At 40.8% G+C, this 20,856-nt stretch overlaps 1 protein-coding gene across 2 annotated transcripts in view; it reads right to left on the bottom strand.

Moving 5' to 3' along the window:
• Positions 1 to 3,471: 3,471 nt before the first annotated feature.
• LOC133348560 (transmembrane protein 132D-like) overlaps positions 3,472 to 20,856 on the bottom strand; it is a 161,464-nt gene continuing 144,079 nt past the window's right edge. For both annotated transcript variants that reach the window (XM_061561443.1, XM_061561442.1), the window contains exon 9: positions 3,472 to 5,786. In XM_061561443.1, coding sequence (XP_061417427.1) covers positions 4,782 to 5,786 — 1,005 coding nt within the window. In that variant the 3' untranslated portion in view covers positions 3,472 to 4,781. The remainder of the gene's footprint in view (positions 5,787 to 20,856) is intronic.

Consider the following 20,856-nt stretch of genomic DNA (forward strand, 5'->3'; position numbering starts at 1 on the left):
TTGTTGTTGTTATTCTGTCTTTTACTGTTCAAATAAACCTACCATTAAAATTATAGACTGATCATTTCTTTGTCATTGGGCAAACGTACAAAATCAGCAGGGGATCAAATACTTTTTTCCCTCACTGTAGGTCAAAAATTTAAATAAATTAAATCATGACGTTTCGGAGGAAACACAAGCTTCCGTCTTCAGGTGGAACCGTCACAGCACCTGAAGACGGAAGCTTGTGTTGCCTCCGAAACGTCGTGATTTAATGTATTTTAATTTTTGACCTACGTGACTTTACCGAAAAAACCAAAGAGTATGAATCCTTGCAGTCACGAAAACTTCAAATCTAGAGTTAAATTGGGACTTGCAGGCGGTGATCTGAGACGATACACGGGGTTACTCTTGGGACCTTTCAGGACGATGTGTGTGGGTTGGTTCGGTTCGGATGGATGTCATGATCCGGACAGTTGAACGGACTGGCATTAAAAATCCTGACACTCGCCGGTGTTGAGCACTTGTGCTTCAGAGCCTTGAGTTCCCGTGCAGGTTGTGCCCAGGGTTGCTCTGGGTCTCCTGCGTTTTGTCTCCACCTCCATTTGGTTATTCATTGCTCGTCTCGTCCCTCCCGCTGTTGCTGCAGTAGTTGCTCTGGATATTCATTATTGCGTGTAGTTATTTGAGATGAATTATGAATTTAGGCACTAAAATCATTGTGAATTATAGCGCCACATAATTAAACAGGTCCTGTGTTTGACGAAGCATCGAATGATGTTACTACACGCACCGTTTTTATTGCTCCATCTCCTCGAGAGATGGCCGAGAGGACGTGAATATTAAGTCAGGGAGGGTGTCTATGGGCCACGACCAGTCACTGTACGACTTTGCAGCCGACATATACTCCCCGTAAAATTGACCTTAAAAGATGTTGCATCGATTGCTACAAAACTGATCAATAGGTTACACTGCCAATGGCCGCACATCATAGATGAGCGAGTTCTTTAATGAGTTGTATGTGTCAAGCAGAAGTTGTGAACGTTATCGACAAGCATTTACTTGAGCGAGGTCAGAGTGCACTACTTCATGTTGTCCCAGCAATGTACTTTCCTGAAATACTTGAAAACGTGCGAAGATAATGAACGGGATGGAGTTTTAATGACGTACATCTTTTTCATACGTGCCGTGGGGAACCGTGGCGGAGTGTCGTTCACGAACTATGCTACTATGAACCCCGGTAATCTGAGTTCAATTTCAGCCACTCGCTAACATCAGTGGTGAGAGATATCTGATCAGCTCCTGTCCCGCCAACCCCCCCACCCTCCAAACCCCATCACCACCACCCCCAGCGTAGTGAGAACAACTCCCACGGCATCGGGAGCCCTTCATCCAGCAGTGGATTGACAAAGGTCCGAAAATGTTCTAATATTATAACTCTATCATTGTTTGTCTTGAGCCGTTGCATATTCTTTACACCATATTGTGTATTTAAAGTTAATTTTACAATTACATATTGTTTCCCTTCTAATCAACTTAGTGCAGTATTTGGTATATTACAAGTTACTTTACACGTGTTACGCTAGATTTAAGGTAAAATGTCAATGCAGGTCAATACTTGGCACATTGTTTTCCACCAGTGGTGTCTCGAGTTCATATGTTTGTGGCCTCTAAAGGTATCACGATAAAAAAAAGATTTCGTGCGGTGGGGTAAAATGTGCGCACGCCAAAGCATTTTCAAGACTTGTGGCCGGCGTTTAAGAGGCCAAAATGATCTCTCAAGGGGTCCTCTAAGGATACTCGCCAGCAGTGACGTGAGCAAGCGATTCCAGGGCTGCACCTTTATCTTCGTATCGACATTATTGGTGCTGGTGCATGTTGCCGTGCTGCAAAGCAAGAGTACCGGTGATGACAGGTCGTTCTCTCTGTGCGGTGGGACGCATATTTAGTGCTCACTGTGAAGGTACAAATATCTACATCACGTTAGTTAAACGCTTACCAGTGGGCCTTGTTTTAGTAAGCTTTATTTCTGAAGTACCCCAATAGATATTCTTGGTTCTTTCGGTAAAGTCACGTAGAAGGGAAATAATAAAATAATAAAATATATAAAACAATAAAAATTATCACGACGTTTCGACTGCAACACAAGCAATCGTCATCAGGTGTGAAATCCCTTCTCCGTGACTTTACCGAAAGAACCAAGAATATGAATCCCTGCAGTCACGAAAGCTTTAAATCAAAATTTACCCCAATAGAGTCAACAAGCATAAGATGCTTAAGATTGTCAGAATATGGTGCATATGGCTCCGGACTGGAATTAAAGGGGATGGCCAACGTTATTCCAGACCAGGAGGCCTTCAGCCGTACGGCTCTTTAAAGGGCTGTTTCGTGACGTTATTTATTAAGGAGCCACCGTCTCGTATTCACGTGCATTGCGGCTCTTACCGAATTCGAAAAAAATGACTCCTGTTATTTTTGGTTGCCGAAACCCTGTTTTAGACGAATCAATTTATACGAAAACTTATGCAAAACAACATATTTTGTATGCGACTCGGCGCAGCCAAGTGTAAAACCCCAGCTTGAGCAGAGGTGCGAGATGCACCAACAAGTAAAAAAAAGGCTCAATGCAAAAGCACGTTTTGCAACTGCCGGTCAACCAGCAGCTGCGAATATTCTCCAGTGCAGCCAATAAAAAAACATTTCGGGAAGGATTTCACATGCGTGCGTTGTGTGTGTGTGTTCAGGAAAGCGAGTCTGAGCTCAACGAAGCGTGGAGGTTGTGTGCCGGCTCGAGCGAGCTATAAGCTAATTACACACGCGATTTCACCTGGGAGCGTCTTGACTTCATTCCTCCTAATAGGTTGCGCTAAGCACAGAGCTTGTCCGTGACTCGGACGCGTATTTTTGACGACACGGCCCCCGATTCCCTTATTATTCTACGGTGTAAACAATGTTTAGGATACATTTTTTTAGAATGCCTTCTTGGAATTTGTTTTACTCTCCAAACACTAATTATATTTTATTTGAGTAAGTAAAACAATATTAATACTGTCAGTACATATTTGAATTCTGAACAGTGTAGGTCTACTTACCTTTTTTATTTTCATACCGTGGTCCATAATTAATAACAATTACCACATACAAGCAGAGGCTGGATTAGTTAATGATTTTACCCATTGTTGTGAATATGTAGGCTTAGCTCTGGACCACAACAAAGACAAAGATCCCAGTATAGCCTTTAACAGAATATAAGTGCTGGGTGGGTGGCCAACACCACGCCCGGCCGCCTTTGTCTCCCCAGTGATGATGTTTACACACCACACCAGATACTCATTTGAGGCTAAGTCGACCTAGGGGAGGCACAGGACTATAGATAATTGTCACTGGTGTGGGCCGTTAGCGGGAATTGAACTTGGGTCGCCAGGTTCATACCGCAGTGCGCTAACCGCTACACCACCGCTCACCCCCCACACAGACAGATGAGTACTTGCCATATTGGAGCTTGCATTGGATATCTCTTCACATTAAAATGCAGCCTGCAGATCTGGTTTTCTGCTTTAGTCGGCGTATATAGTAAAATCAGAAAGTGGCTACAAGTACGTTGACACGTTCCAATAGTGTTTTTACATCTTCATCCTAGCTTAGTACATAGAAACTACCTTTGCAAACAAAGACAAGCAAAAGGTAATTTAAGGACTGTTGGTCAATTTGGCAACACAATGTGGCAATTTAAGTAGCTTGAGAGGAGCATGGATGAGTCGAGTGTTCATGTGTTGGCCAATGATTGGCTACTGAGTGCGCAACACATTCACTGGTGTTGTCTCTTGAAGTCCCGAGGGGGTTCTTGAGCATGACAATATCGTGACAATCTTTCGTGAAAATCTTTCGTAAAAATCATGGCATATTTTAAACGTAGGTTTTATATTTAATGTCAATATACACTATTAAATAGGCCAAATGCTTAATATAGTATTATACTTACACCCTGCGTATTAAACATCGGTAGGCTGCATGACAAATTAAAATGTAATTGTTGAGTATAGGGGACGTATACAGCGTATGTATTCCAATACAAACTCAGAGTATATACTGTAGTATGGTATATAACCATCGGATATTTTTTTTGTAAGGTCACATTTCACAATACAGTTTTCTGTATATACTGTAAAATATCATCTCCATATTTCACGAGCGAGCAGGTTAAAGGGGACCGATTTCCCTGCCACTCTTAACCAGATTCTATTGCGTCTCGTGTACCAAAAGCAATTCTGAAATGAACGAATGAATGTATGAATGAGAGCATATTGTTCACGTGAGTTGCAAACACGTTGATACAGGAGACAACATTAGCAGGCAGTGTGATGTCAGTCCCTGCTGGGCAAGTGTTGGATGCCACGCACGGAAGCCGGAGCTGGTAAATATGCTGGATGTTGTGAATGGTCCCTAAACTGGCCATCAGAAGTGTGAAAATACAACGATTCGTACTGTGGTTGAAGTATGCTGCTGCTTTTTCTTGCAAATATTAAACACACAGCAGAGGCCCACAATGCCATCAGAATAAGTGCGTGTGTGATTGGTTCCATTGTTAAACACCAAAGTACAAAGTCAATAAAAATCAATCACAATTTTCACGTAGCAAAAATGTTCACGTTTTTTTTCTCTGCTGCGAAGGTGCATCCTAGGACATCCAATATATATACACACACACAGAATGCAATATACGTTGTATAATGTGTTCAAAAGTATGGTACATAATATACATGAGGTACCGAAAAAAAACGTCCCGGATTTCACGCATGCTGTCATTCACGCACTTCTGTAAAAAGCGAAAACTTGACTTTCTTCTTGAATGTCACCGATGTGCTCTCGTCTTCGCCCTCGTCTGGGAGGGCATCGAGATGGCTGTAACTCAGGCTGTCGCTGTTCGTTCTGTAGCAGTGCTTCTCGACGTACACGCCGCCGTTCTCCCTGCTCGTGTGCGCTGCGTCGCGGGCCACCTCGACCGCGCGAGTGCCGAACTGAGCCCTGCCCGCCTCCTCCCTGTCCTGGAGCTCGATGCTGATGTGAGGGTGAGAGATCGTTTCACCCTGCGCCTGTCGATTCAGCCGCAGCTGGTGTCTGACTGCCAGAAACCCGCAGTTAATCAAAAACACGCAGAAAGTCAGCAAGAACACACTCAGCAATGTGTACATTCCGACCTGCAAGTCGCTCAGGCTTTTATGGCTGCTCGAGAGTTGTTGTCCAACAGTTTGGTCAGAATTTATAGTGCTGTTGTGCAATACTGTTGGCACGACCCAGTTATTGATGGTCAGGGCGGTCATGTTTTCTCGAATATACGTTTGTTCGCTAGCCAACTGCTTTTTCACAACCTCAGGCAGTCCTAATTGAGTTTTTTCTTGATTATCGACGGACTTCTCTTGCGTGGTGACACTTGTGTTCTGCTCCAGATCCAACAAATCATCCTCTCCCAAACGTGTCTCTTGACCAGGTTTTACTCCGCCCTTGATAGAAGGCATCGTGGCATTTCTGTCAAATTGCACGCGCACACCGGGCAAAGACACGGCCAGTGTGCTCCTCCGCTTGGACTTCTGGCAAGAGTTACTGATCATAAGCTTCACCTTCACAAGGCCTCCCTGCCCATCCCCTTCGGCCACCACAGATGGCCAGGCATTTGAGGAAAAGTGGCGGATAGACACGGCGTCTTTGTCAAGTGAGCTCACGGACAGACTGTAATCCTGGGGGTTGTACACTTCGAGTGGTGTCACGGAGCCATCGCTGAAGCCCAGCCACACAGACAGCACAGCTTCCTACACAGCAAATGTGAGAGACAAATGTCAAGAAACCGCGCAGTTCATACTGTAGTCATTTAGAATTAATGGGGTTATATATACTTATTGAAGCTCTTCAAAACCGATTCGCACATATGGAATTCATCAAGGAACACAAATTCTAGATTTGAAGCTTTCGTGACTGCAATGATTCATATTCTTAGGTTTTTTCGGTAAAGTCACGTAGGTAAAAACATTAAAAAGTAAAATAAAATAAAAATCACGACGTTTCGGAGGCAACACAAGCTTCCGTCTTCAGGTGATACCGTCACAGCCACGACAGCTGTATCAAGTAAATGAGAGATTGCAGGAGTTACCATTATATAAACGCAGTGGTAACTCCTGCAATCTCTCATTTACTTGATATAGCTGCCGTGGCTGTGACGGTACCACCTGAAGACGGAAGCTTGTGTTGCCTCCGAAACGTCGTGATTTTTATTTTATTTTACTTTTTAATGTTTTTACCTACGTGACTTTACCGAAAAAACCTAAGAATAAGGAACACAAAGTGAATAAAAAATGTATACTGTTGTGTTGTCATGTTTGAGCAGTGGCTCAACTGTGATTAAACACATATCCTCGCTCTGTGTGTAATCTATCCGAGTGGTATGATCATAGTTATCAGTCTTAGAGTACTGCATTTAAAACTTTACGTAAGAATGGTATGTTTGGACCTTCGTTATTGCCATGAAATGTGGAGTGTACGTGTTTGCTTCAAAGTAGTAGCCCTGTTAAACAAAATCCAGGAAAGATTCTCAGTGTCTCCAGATTTGTGTTCGTGAGTATTTGATAAATAGAACCACTTTACTGTGTATTGTATGTGTATGGAGATCAGTGGTTTAGTGGTTAGTGCATCACATGAACCATGCAATTATGGTTCAATTCCTGGCCATTCACATCTAAAACTAGTACATGAATCTCACCTAGGTATCTTAGATAAGCCCAGCGTAATGTTAGTAGAGTACTACCCATTAAAAGGTGGTCGACAAAGATGGTCAGATGAGAAAGTGCGGATTGAAAATATTTTCGGGTAGTTGCATTAACCTTCATTAAATCAGCAGGAGTTGAGATCCTATTCGTCAGCACATGGCATTTTCACAGCTTGCCACTTCACGCAATGAATGCAGCCGGTGCAGTTTTTCAGGTGCGCTTTGTGCATACTCGCATTGCCTGTAGACACCTAATTATCGTACATTTGTAAGCATTGCCAATGTGGAAATGCTGTGTCCGGTGTATATTGTTATCAAGGCTACGTGTACTTTTCAGCGCGCTCTAATGCGATGGAAAATTTGAGGCTGTGTGTGAACCTGCGTTGAATGAGGTGAAAATGGCGAAGGTACGGAATAAGATCCACCAACTGCAACAAGAGCAGGTGCCTACACAGTTCTGAGAAGACTGCTTTGACATTCTAATACAAACCATGAAGATCTTACTTTGGCCTGACTACTGGAGATAGGCTTTCAATTCGATCGCAGGGGACAGTTCAGTCAATAAATCTTCACCTGGGGACGGCTGCTTGCGTTGTGGCCGAAACGTCGTGAGAATTTTATTATGTTTTATTTTCCTAATTTTATTATTTTCCTTCTACGTGACTTTACCGAAAGATCCAAGAATAAAAAAATAACATTGTAATTTGACCATTCTGCTCTCCGAAGGTGAGGACTCCCCTGGACAAAGCAAGACGCGGCAGATGAAGTCGATGACATCACCAAGCTCTGCTCCACCCATCACCTCTCGTCCAGCGGCACATTTGGGAACAGAGGTGAGACCGTTGTTGCCAACTATTTTCCATGTGATCTGCTTTGTTGAGCAAACGAACTGATAATAATTGGAGAGCTCAGCTCTGTTTGAGCCACGTACCCTTTACCCAGTGGCGCAGTGACCACGTTATCAGCTCAGGGGGTGCGGCAATTGGTCAGGTGGGGCCCCAATATTTGATTTGTCTCGCACAGTCGCAGCTAGGCTCTATGTCGACGCTCCTCTTCCTTTATCGCATCATTATACAAGTTGTTGTTGTTTTAAACTGTTGTTTAAAAACATATTTCATGGTGGTTGTCAAGGGAGCACCGACTCGTAGCTTTGGCCACCAGGGGGGGCAAGGAACTCACTGCTCCCCACGCTAATGACACGATAGACCCGACCTGAATAATATGATATTAAATTGACGATGTTTAAACTGAAACAAAGAAACATTTCTGGTAATAGGTGAGCACAATTATTACATGGGTTACTTTTTTACATTTTATAACATTGGAGGAACATAGCATACAGATTGAACAATAGACAGTTTTTATACGCAATTGCGTACTATAACCACGTCTAACAAACATGCTTATGTAGGCTGTTGAATGAGGAGGAATGTAATGCATTTCTTGCATCTAAGTCCTTTCTTGGCCATTGCATTTGTGGTTGGTATATCAGGCCACAAGTTAAGGCACATCGGATATTGAACTCAATTTAATGGCATGCTCTGTGTTACGCATCAACCAATGGTCATGTTGATTTGAAGCTTTCGTGACTGCAGGAATCCATACTCTTTGATTCTTTCGGTAAAATCACGTAGGTATAAAATAAAATAAGTCACGACGTTTCGGGCGCGACACAAGCGTCCGTCATCAGGTGAGAAAGCATGGTGTGCTGCTGAGGCAGACTGTTTTAAAACATTAGCATGCTAATCTCTCACATTAACTTAGCCACTTCTGTGCCTTCGTCGAGGAGGCCGCTCTTCGATCTTACAGTTACATGCTAATTTCTCACATTAACATCACTAGCCCAGCCCACTTCTTTATGATCCTTGGGCTACACCCATTTCAAACCTTTTAAAACAGTTTGCCTCAGCAGCAGATCATGCTTTCTCACCTGATGACGGATGCTTGTGTTGCGCCAGAAACGTCGTGATATATTTTATTTTATACCTACGTGACTTTACCGAAAGAACCAAAGAATAATGGTCATGTGCTTGTTCTTTTGGGTCTTTCGGGAAAGTCATGTTAATAGGTAATTTTGTTTTAACCTATCTACGTTCAATTAGAGCTATCGCAAGGGACAATTCACATGAATTCCTGCAGTCACAAAAGCTTTAAGTCAAGATTTAATGGTCATGTGGATTTACAACTGAGCTCTGAGACGTGGAAACTCAAGCCACTCAATGTAAATTTGAACACATTAAACACGTATTTAGCTTCCTATTCAGTTCCTCCCACTAATGGGGCGATGGTGAATTCTGCTAGGGTCAAGAAAGAACAGCATCGGCAAGGCTCATAGCAAGGTCTTACCACCGTGACGTACAGCAGTTGCAGGAAATTAAAAGAGGAACACATGCTGTTACAGTCTGATCTCCTATAATGAGGTAGTTGCGTTCCTGAAGAACACCACGTTATAATATATTATATATGTTAAAGCTCAGTTCGCGACAACACGTGAGATGCATATGCATGCTAAACAAAGACTGAGGCACGTGGGTAGAATCTAGAAGCATCCAGCAGCATCCCGTGGTTGTACGGCCGAGGCAGCCGTACAACCGTTTATTCTTAGCTGTTCACTCAATCGCGTTATATCAATTCACATCCACGTACAAAAAAATGTGTTCCCTAATATATTTATTGCTTTACATGCAATTCGCATTAGAGGAGAACAGACTGTATTTGTTATCTTAAATGTCTATTTAATTTATTAATACCGATTATTTTACTCATGGTAATTGCATCAAATTGTGTGTGTAAGAATCGATGTTTTTTAAATCGTAAAAATGTTGTACGCAATTAGTTCAAATGACCCCTGCATTTTCTAGAGGTCACTCAATTCACCACAATATATAAAAATAAATGTTTCGACCCTGAATCGTGACAATTCATCAGCATTTTCTTGGGAGAGGGGGCTTAATTGAAATATATTTAGGTTAGCATTAATGTAAGCAACAAAAAAGGAAATAACCATGTGTAAAACAATCTAAGTCACTTTAAATAATCTTATATTACAATACAGCTGAATCCCTCTTGTCCACAGTTAGTTGGGGGACGTACAACATGGATAGTTTTTTTTTCGATTTAAAGCTTTCGTGACTGCAGGGATTCATCTTCTTGGTTCGTTCGGTAAAGTCACGTAGAAGGGAAGTAATAGAATAATAAAAATAAAACATAATAAAATAATTATCACGACGTTTCGGCCACAACGCAAGCAACCGAAAGAACCAAGAACATGGATAGTATCACACACAATTATATCGGTGAATTTACTCCACGTTTTTGTGCAAGAAATTGTGAATAATAGATTGAATGTTTCAATGGACTCTGATCCACAGTGAAAGTGTGGATAATAACATTACAGCATAATATCCCAAAGTGCATGCTGGGAAAAGGGGCTCGTCAATACCGACGGACAACCCAATGGTAATAGGATGCATTTGCCATGTGATTCCTCCTATCTTTGAATTGTTCACATATATCAGAAAAAGCGTTTGAGTGACGACCGTAACGTGCTGTGTCTAAAATGCATGCAGCAGTAACACACAATTGTGAGACACAAATACGAATAAGATACATAATCAGTTTATTGTGGGTTGGATTTTGTAAGTATATCAATTTGTTTTAAACTATATTCCTCCACCACCTGATAGAGCCAATCCAATCAAGTTGCCACGTGGGGAAATATACCAATTGATTTGCTTTTCCAGCAAACCAAGTACACATTTTCGAGAGCTCAGCTTTTGTTAACGCCGAATGATGCTGGATGTAATCTCCAGTGAGACTGTATTCACTCTGTCGAGTGGTGGAGGTTTACAGTTAAAGGAAATAACATTGTACCTCCACGACATAACCCCAAGAAACGAATTATATGAATAAATACTGGTTGTCAAAACACATGTATAAAAATACAAACATGTACACGTGCGTTGCAATGAAAACACGACCAATATTAACCATAGAGTTTTTTTGGGTTCGATTGTGTAAATATAAATGTGTCGTTAAACCCTCCACGACCCGACACAGCCAATTAGCAAGGTTTGTCATATAAAAACACGTGCCAATTAGTTATTAGTTCAGCACACCAGTGAGTCGGAGAGCAAACCCACGACATTTACAATTCGAGTACGATGTTTTGCCAGTAATTACAACCAGCCTCATCAGGCGAGAGCCAGAATTGTGCAGAAATCCTGTTTCGGTCTTAAATAAATGACATATGTTAGGCAGACCTGGAATATGATGGGGTTGAAAATAAAAACCGCACACTTGGTATGTTTACGCTTAACGACGAGACTTATTGTGTGTTCTATTCAACTCTGAAACTACATTATCTTAGTTGTCTGAGAGGGGGTTATTGATCAATAGTTTTATAAAAGGATTCATGAGAGAGAGACGGAGAGGAAAATAAAACATCCCTGGAGGAAACTATCAGGCTAACTGTGCCCCCTTTAAAACAAACAACCAACATTCTCTAAAATCAATGCAGAAGTGATCAAACATTCATTGAATCTCTTCTCAAAGTATTGCAAGTCTCGAAATGGAAAAAAAAATCATTGACGGGCTGAATTTTTTTCCCCCATTAAATCACTTTGCAAATGTGCCACCAACCATCCCCTTGGTGCAGGAGTGATGGGCTACGGCTCTGCTTTATTGTTCACAGTTGGGTTGTATCAGCAGTTGCAAAGAGACGGACGGCAAAATAGGAAGCAACGATTGGGTTTATTGCTGCTAAAGAAAGTTGATTTATGCTCATTTCGATCAACCTCTGTATTCCATGTACAATGTTTGTTCTATATATGGCAATAATCAATATCTCTCACGCTAGAATTAAATGTTATTACATTTGAGGACATCCAGTACATAGTTAAAAATGAAGCCACGTTTGTTCAAGCAAAGCACAAGACAAGGAGCCCAATCAGCATGGCTATCAACACCACCAGCAGCACATAATTTTCACATGCGTATACCGAATGACTATTATGCAGTTGGTGCATCATTAATTGCAAATATTGATAATTAGAAGCACTTTATTACAGTGCTTTTGCAGGTGCATGAGCTTTCACAAGTTCTCAAAACGTGAATTGCCCTGCATGTATTTACATATGTAGGACTATATATGCAAAGCACATAGTCTTTCAATACCAAACAGTGAACATAACATTTAAAAGGGTCTAAGTCATACGGATGTTTCTTTGTATATTGATTCAGTCAATTAATTGTTTCCTCTTAGCCTCCAAAGAATATACTGGTACCTTCCCACTTGACATGTACGTGAATCAAAGTGTCTAATGGCTCATTAAACACATTCATGTAATTTGTAAAGCATTAGCGTGCAAAGATATACACATTCCTGCAACGCCTTGTGATAATTTCGGAACATTCACTTCTGCGTCTGTTATTGCAGCTTTGAAGTTATAATAAAATCGTATCACTGGAAGACTGACAACCAAAGTCCATGTAAATCCTGCTCGACGTCAAGTTTGTAAAAGGTATATATACACCCTATTAACCAGTTCAGCAACGTTTGCAATGTGCACATTTTTTTTCTCATAGTCCTGTGTCTTCAGTCAACAAGTGTTTCATTGGGATTTCACCAAAAAAAGTTAGGCAGTCATGTCAAGATTGCAATTAAAATGCGGGGAATTTGTGAAACCTTTAGTGAACTACACCGTTCAAGGTAGCAGTACCTGTTAGTTCAACTCTTCTACTGGATCCAGAAGTGAAGATGTGGAATTTTCCCTGTGCTCAAAACAGTAAACGTAGATCCATAGGGCCAGGAGCAATGCCACTGATATTTTGTTATTTCTGTTGAGTTATAGTTGCTCTTACTCACCATATGACCCTACTTCACACATGCAGATTATAACATGACTTTATTTGTAAATGCTGTCTAGTATTTTTTTGCCTTAAGGGGCCGTCCATAAATGACGTCACGCGATTTTGGACGATTTTTGACCCCCCCCCCCTCGTCACACGGCGTCACAAAAAGTCAGACCTCCCCTCAAATATGACGTCACAAATCTCTGCCACCCCCCCCCCAAAAATAAAACATGCTTCAAATCGCTTTAAACTATTGTCATTGTAGTGCGCATGTAATGTGGCGCTGCACTCTGATGTTGTAGGAGAAAGCATTTATTTAAAAGTCTATTTAATTAAGTAGAACGTGTTGTCTATATTTATTTAAAATTGCGCATTTTGATGTGACGTCACATTTCTCACCCCCTCGTCACACATCGTCACAAATGTCTGACCCCCCCCCCAGATGCGTGACGTCATTTATGGACGGCCCCTAATGAAAATGAGGCACATCCTTTACATTTTAATACGTAATTTTAGTTGTAATTTCTTTATTTAAAAATGCCTGCGGTTTCTGTTCTTTGCAGACTTTAGTTGTAATTTCCTCACACAGATACAAAGCGACACTACGGGAGAAAGCCACCTTTCTGTTGCCTCGTGTATCCTTACAACTGGCAAAACGAAGCCATTATTTTGACAATGCCATTAGTGTTTGCAATTTAAGACGAAGAAAATGTTTCCAGCGAGTGTCCGTGAAGAAAATGCATCACGTTTTCATAATTGTCAGTAATTAATGAGCAGCAGCCCATCATTAGCATAATCAGATAACCGTAAATACTCGACGACTAAATGCATACTGTATTAGAACATACATGGATATCTAAATGCCATACCAACATTTACCTACAGTATATTGACTTTAATACAGCAGTGCTTTCTATGATTGTGTTGTAAAAATACATGTATGAATTGAGTCAATGTAATTTTTATGCTCACAAGACCTACATGAAAATGTCTGCTTGAGAATCAATGTTTTTTTTATGTTTGTATATCCTGTGTAAGGGTCCACATGAACCATGCAACTTTTAGATACATTACTTTTACCACATTGATAAAAATAAATTAATCTATTCTTGGTTTTGAATCGTCACCCCAGTTCGTGACAGGTCATTGAATCACGAACCAGTAAATATTTCCGTCTTGTTAAAGCTTTTAGCCTTAATTGGTTACCATGGACATTATTCCATTGTTGCGCCTATTTTAAATTAATCTTTTTACATATTTTAAAATTCATCTTAAAAAATCTGTATTCGGACCTAAAATTAATATTTTTCTTCAATGTACGGCATTTTTTATTCTTTCTCATAAAGAAAGGAGTATGCTCGTGTATTGGTTTATAGAGAATCCAATTAATGTTTGAAGTACGTACTGTATTCCAACATAACACCCAGCAGTATGTACTACTTTACAAACATATACCCATCTCGGGGTGAATACAGCACTAGATTTGAGCACTTATGTCAAAATGTTAACCTTGTTTCGGAAGTTAGCCATCAAGAGAATCTGACAAAACAAAAACCATACACGCTTCCCGAGGGCATCAGCTGTACATCGTTGGCTGAATGTAATTTTCACTTCTCGTTAATGAAACATCACGGAATATCCCACAATGCACCAAGAGACAAATGTACTCCTGGTACACCGGAACACTCCAAATAGGTACCCACCCCTTTGATAAGACGTTTAAACATAATAACAACCTCCACAACAAGTACGCTACAGTATTCATATTTTGTCTCTCTCACAACTTGTGAGGTGTGTAAGAACATAGCTGCTTCTCACGTGGGCTGCCTTATGAAACCAGGTTTTAACATTGATGAAAACCTGGTTTTCCTTATGGCAGCTCCATTTCCTAAAACTGGATGGCAGTAGAGAAATCAAAACCTCCAAACAACAAGAATAATAATTAGCGTGTAAGGACACAGGTAAAAAAAGACCCCAAGATGTTCATTTCACTGCAGTTTCCAAAGCAACCCTGCCAAACCCAAAGTGGTTGATGACATCTTTCTAATGATTGCTGAGTTTATAACCATCCTCTCGGTTGAAATTGTGCCTGCATATATGGATGGCTTCATGAACAAATCTGTGTTGATAGCCAGTGGGCTTGCAAAGTACCATCAATCAATTTCGTATGAGCCATCCACATTAAAGTGATGATCAGCCACGGCAGAAGTATTGGTCCTACCGTGTTTCAAATCTGCCTTATGCTTAGGAACATGGTCCGAGACATGTCGCTTAGTTTCCCCAATGTTACTGCTGCCACAGATGCAGCTTAGTTTGTAGACGCCTGGACATTGCATGTCAGGAATCTTGTCCTTCACAGATGGGATCAGATCACGAATTTTATGTACTGTATTAAATTGGACCTGGATCTTGTGTTTGTTCATGATTTTGGAAATATTTTTTGTATGGCAAGGTGATGGTTTTGATTGGATCCTCAGATGGCTCCTTCCTCACGGTTGGAGTGATGGCTTTGCAAATTGTGTAGTCAGAATATTCATTCGTCTTGAGAGCTTGGTGTACATGTTTGAGTTCACTGGTTAGATTTTCATGGTCGTAGATACATTGAGCTCTGTGGTGTAGCGTTTTAATGAGGGAATTCTTCTGGGATGGATGGTGGTGGGAATCAGGTTTTAGGTAGGCATCAGTATGGGTTACTTTCCTGTAGACCGAATGGCTCATTGAGCCATCTGGTCTCTTTTTGATTTGGACATCCAAGAAAGGTAGCATGCCATCTTTTTTTACCTCGATGGTAAATTTGATGGCTGGGTGTATGGAATTGATGTGGTTGAGGAATTGGTTCAGAGCCAGTCGGCCATGTGGCCAGCTGACAAACGTGTCATCCACGTACCTCTTCCACAAGGATGGGCGTAGAGTGGATGCCTGGATGGCGTCCGTCTCCAATTATTACATGAAAATATTGGTTACAACCGGAGATAAGGGAGATCCCATTGGGGTGCCTTCAGTTTTTTTGTAGAATGTTCCATTCCAGGTGAAATATGTATCAGTGAGGCAGTGTTTCACCAGGGCTGGTACATCAGCATTAAATCCTTGTTGGACCAAATCTTCAATAATTGCAATGGTATCGGGCACAGGAACTTTGGTGACCAAAGAAACTACATCCGGACTAACGAGCAAATCACCTGGGGAAAGTGAGATGTCCTTAATTGACGATACCAGGTGAGCTGAGTTAAGTACAGAAGAGGTGGTTTTACCAGTGAATGGCTGCAAGGTCTCAGACAGATATCGGAAAAGTTTGTAGGTGGGTGAGCCAATGGTGGAGACAGTGGGACGAAGGGGTGTACTTTCTTTAGGGATTTTTGGCAAGCCATATAATCTGGGTGGTCTAGCAAAAGAAGGTTTTAAGGAAAACCGTTTGGTCTGTTCAATTAATGAAGCTGAATCAGTGATTATACTGTTCGTTTTTGTAACGAGGCTGTTGGTGGGATCTCTTTACATTTTTGTGTAGCCACTATCATTAAGTAGGTCCTGAATGTTGCTATTGTACACGGGTTTGTCCATGATGACGGTGCCATTGCCATGCTCATTTTTAAACCTTTATAAACGGTTGCCTTCGGTGACGTTCCTCCTCTTTCCTCCTGAGGACGATCGCTTGTGTTGTGATTGAAACGTCGTGAATTTTTTAAAATATATATTTTTATTACCAAAAGAACCAAGAATAAGTCTATATTACAGACTGCCAGTACGCTCACTCAGTTTATTAACCATTGCTACAGTCTACATTATAGACTGCCAATACGCTCACCAAGCTTAAAAACCAGGCTACAGTCTTCATTATAGACTGCCAGTACACTCACCGAGGTTAAGAACCAGGCTACAGTCTACATTATAGACTGCCAGTTCGCTCACCGAGATTAAGGACCACTCCACAGTCTACATTATAGACTGCCAGTACACTTACCCAGCTTATTAACTATTGCTACAGTCTACATTATAGACTGCCAGTACACTCACTCCGATTAAGAACCAGGCTACAGTCTACATTAGTGTTTATTATTATTATTTTCAATTCATTTTTTTAAATTATTATTTGTGTTCACTTTATTTTCATTATTATTTTTCTATCTATGTGACTTTACCGAAAGAACCAAAGAATATTATATTACTACCCTGAGCGCATGCCAAAGCACGTATCTGCGCATGCGTGGAAAAGCTGACCTGTGGTTGCCCTAGCAAAGCAAGCATGCGATCGGTGAGGGCAGGGAAAATTTTTCATTCGTGTTAAAAATGCAAAAAAAAACACAACGTTGAGGTCAATTCTTCAAAGTGTGATGTCCTCTTCTCTCCCCCCACCCCAATGTGTGCAGTTACGACTATAGGGTCGGTAGATACTACTATAGTCCTTAGATACTAATACTGTAGAGTGGGCAGGTGGAAGGTGGGGGGGGGGGGTGTACCAGCTCAACCCCAGCCTGCAAAGGTGCCACCTTGGCCGGCTAGGCAATCTAGGCGAGGCCGGGGTCTCTGCATGGGACTTGGCCTCACCACGGCACTCTGTGAAGTTAGTAGTTAGTACTATAGAGTCGATAGATACTATTATAGAGTCGGTAGATACTACTGTAGTCAGTAGGAACTACTGTAGAGTCACTAGATACTACTAGGGGTCGGTAGTTACGACTATAAAGTCAGTAGATACTACTGCAGAGTTGGTAGATGCTACTGTAGAGTCAGATACTGCTATGCAGATTTTGATATAGAGTTACTAATGTACAGTCAGTAGTTACTACTATAGTTGGTAGATACTACTATAGAGTCGGTATGTAATACTACAGTCAGTACATGCCACTATAGTCAGTATATACTGCTGCAGAGTCAGTAGGTACGACTATAGAATCAGTCGATACTGCTATAATCAGCAGATACTGCTATAGAGTCTGCAGATACTACTATAGAGTCAGCAGATACTACTATAGAGTTACTTACTACTATAGTCAGTGGATACTACTATAGAGTCAGTAGATACTACTATATAGTCAATAGATATTACTACAGTCAGTATATACTGCTGTAGAGTCGGGAGATACGACTATAGAGTCAGCAGATCCTGCTGTAGTCAGCAGATACTACTATTAAGTTAATAGTTACTACTATAGTCAGTTGATACTACTTCAGAGTCAATAGATACAAGTATAAATTCAGTAGATACTACTCTAGTCATTAAATACTAATGTAGAGTCAGTATTTACTACTATAGAGTTGGTTGATACTACTATAGAGTCGGCAGATACTATTATTGAGTCAGTAGATACTACTGCTACAGTCAGTAGATACTACTATAGAGTCAGTATATACTACTGTAGAGTTAGTAGTTACTACTATAGTCAGTGGATACTACTATAACCAGTAGTTACTACTATAGAGTCGGTAGATATTACTATAGAGTTGGTAGATACTACCGTTGAGTTGGTAGATACTACTATTGAGTCAATACTCTTTGGTTCTTTCGGTAAAGTCACGTAGGTAAAAATACATTAAATCACGACGTTTCGGGCACAACACAAGTGCCCGTCATCAGGTGGAAACAACCATAGCAATAAACAATTGCTGAAGTGGGCAAAAGGAGGCTGCTTGTGACACCAGGGTATATATACGTAAGAGGGGGGGGGGGGGGGGGAGTCAGTAGATACTACTACTATAGAGGAATTAGATACTACTATAGGGTAAATAAATACTACTATACAGTCAGTAGATACTACTATAGAGTCACTAGATACTACTGTAGAGCCAGATACTACTGTATAGTCAGATACTACTATAGAGTCACTAGATACTACTCTATTGTATGTAGGGTGTGTAGGTATATATGCCTACGACAATTTTCGGAAACCTTTTAGATCGACTATTTACCCCCCACTTTCTATTACTTTTTGGACTTTGCAAGCATCTTAGAATTTTGTTGATGGACAAATAGACAGATAAATGGCACGCTGGGCTTTCACAATAGCTTAGCATTTGTGTAAGTATATGTTATGTTTTTAAGATAAATGTTGAAATATACTTTTCCCCTGGGCAACGCCGTGTCCTTCCCGCTGGTTGTATATAAATGATTGCAAGTGACAGTACATTCCATACTTGTGAAAGTAACTTGAGCACATAGTTGAATAATATAACATTCTACCAAACTATTGAATTACCTTTGAGATTTAATTAATCATTTAGTATTTTATAAATATGTTATGAATTTGACATTAGGATTTGATGAGTTTGATATGAGATTGTTATTAAAACCGTGACTGCTTTCCATCATGAACGTTCATCTCTCAAGAAAAGAGAGATATTGTATGAATAATTATTCAGCTTTGTTTAGCAGTACAAGGGATATTTTTCATATTTTGCTTCTCAGCTCATTTGATATGTGCTTATGTATAGTAATGTAATATTACGCATTTTTACTGAACTAGGTCATTGCAGCTTACACATGTGCCGAGGTATGTGAACTATCTTTAGCATGCCTTATTGAGCTGCTGCATAGAGTGCGTATGAATAATGAAAAGATACGGAAGTACAGTTTCATTAATCAACCTATCTAAGTTTGATTAATTAACCTATCGTTAGCTTTAGACAGAAAATGTCTTACTTTTTGCTATCCCTCCTCAGGAGTACGACAGCATTGAGCTTATTTTTTTCTGAAAAGCCGTCAAGATGATACTGCTCTTCCAAAGACAGTATTAATTGCTTTGAAGCTGTTCTGCTGCGATTTCTGTTAAGACTTCTGTTGAGGTAAAAAAAACAATTCCTTTTTGGCTTGTTCATTCGACTTAAAAGCCTTTGTAGAATACGAGGGAGGAAACATTTTTCACTACTATGATACACATTAAAAGTTAGACTCCTTCCTGTATTTCAATTGGAGGTCGTGCAGTTTTCTTGGGAACTCTTGCTGTGGGGTTATACACAGGTTATGACATGGAGTTCTCCGGATTTAGACAGAAGGTGATGTTATCCCAGCAGAAAGTACAGTACTTCCACCAGCAATGTTCAAACATCTAAAAAAATGTAAGCTCTACTGGACCAATTGGGATCTACGTTAAATTTGCATATCTTTTGCCGTAGCTCTTCTATAAGGGACAATGGGGGGAAATATTAATTCCATTTCCTCTCCTCAAGAGCATAGCAGAAGCATCGAAACCCACAAGCCCTGAGAGGTAGAATCTCATGCAAAATCTGGGGAGGTAAATATTAATTCTAGGCTAAACTTACGTTAACAGGTGATTAGTTTAAAGTGTGGGGAGCGGAAGTGCAGCGGTTAGCGCGCTGTGCTTTGAACCCGAGGACCCGACTTCAATTCCTGCTCACGTTCGATACCAGTGACGAATATCTGAACCGGTCCTGGGCCTCCCCTCGCTCGACTCAGCCTCAAATGAGTACTTGGAAACATTGCCACTCGGGAGACAAAGGCGGTTGGGCGTGGTGCTGGCCACCCACTCCCTCGTGTGCTGTGCCTTAACAGCACTTGCCCCAACAATCTGTCAATGCTATACAGAGGATCTTTGCCTTTTTAGGTTATAGTGATATGCTAGAATAAACATAGTTGTTAGAAAACTTTAACTTTTGACATATTTTACCTCGCCCAGCCAACAGGATATCGTGTTCTCTTGTTTTGTTAACTACCTGGCCTGAATAAATACCTTCTCTTTGTCTGAGATAACAAAAGAGAGTATTTCCTCATGAGAAGATTATGCCTTGTAAAATGTTGCTAGTTTATCATGACAACGACTATTGTCACAGTGTATTTAACATCATCTACCTCCACACATTGGCATCCAATTCCTCCAAGGCTAGCTGTAAAGCCTTCAGTTCTTAAAAATCTTCAGAAATGATGATTGGAGAGCAACCTATTAACGAAATGCCACCGAACCGAATACAATCTCGTCGGTTTCTGATTCCACATAATACATTAAGAGTATTAAGAGTAATTGAGATTGGTTTACCATTATCTCTGGAGAGAAGCACTTGCTAATTCCTATTTCCTGAAAATGGATCCCACTGGCTCAACAGAGACCATGGGTAAGGCTCTCATTCTGAAAATGGGTAAAATACATAATTTTCAACATGACTGCAATGTGGTATAAACGACTTAAAGAGGCCCTGGTTGAATTATATTCCGTTGACACCAACTTCTATTCTCTTGTTTGATACATCTGCAGTACCTTTCCTGTGGCAGAAAAACACTTCATGTGAAATTGTGCCCAGATGTTTCAAGTTTTGAAAAG

The sequence above is a fragment of the Lethenteron reissneri genome, chromosome 27, assembly GCF_015708825.2.
Source record: "Lethenteron reissneri isolate LAM-NWPU_2019-01 chromosome 27, ASM1570882v1, whole genome shotgun sequence".
NCBI lineage: Eukaryota > Metazoa > Chordata > Hyperoartia > Petromyzontiformes > Petromyzontidae > Lethenteron > Lethenteron reissneri.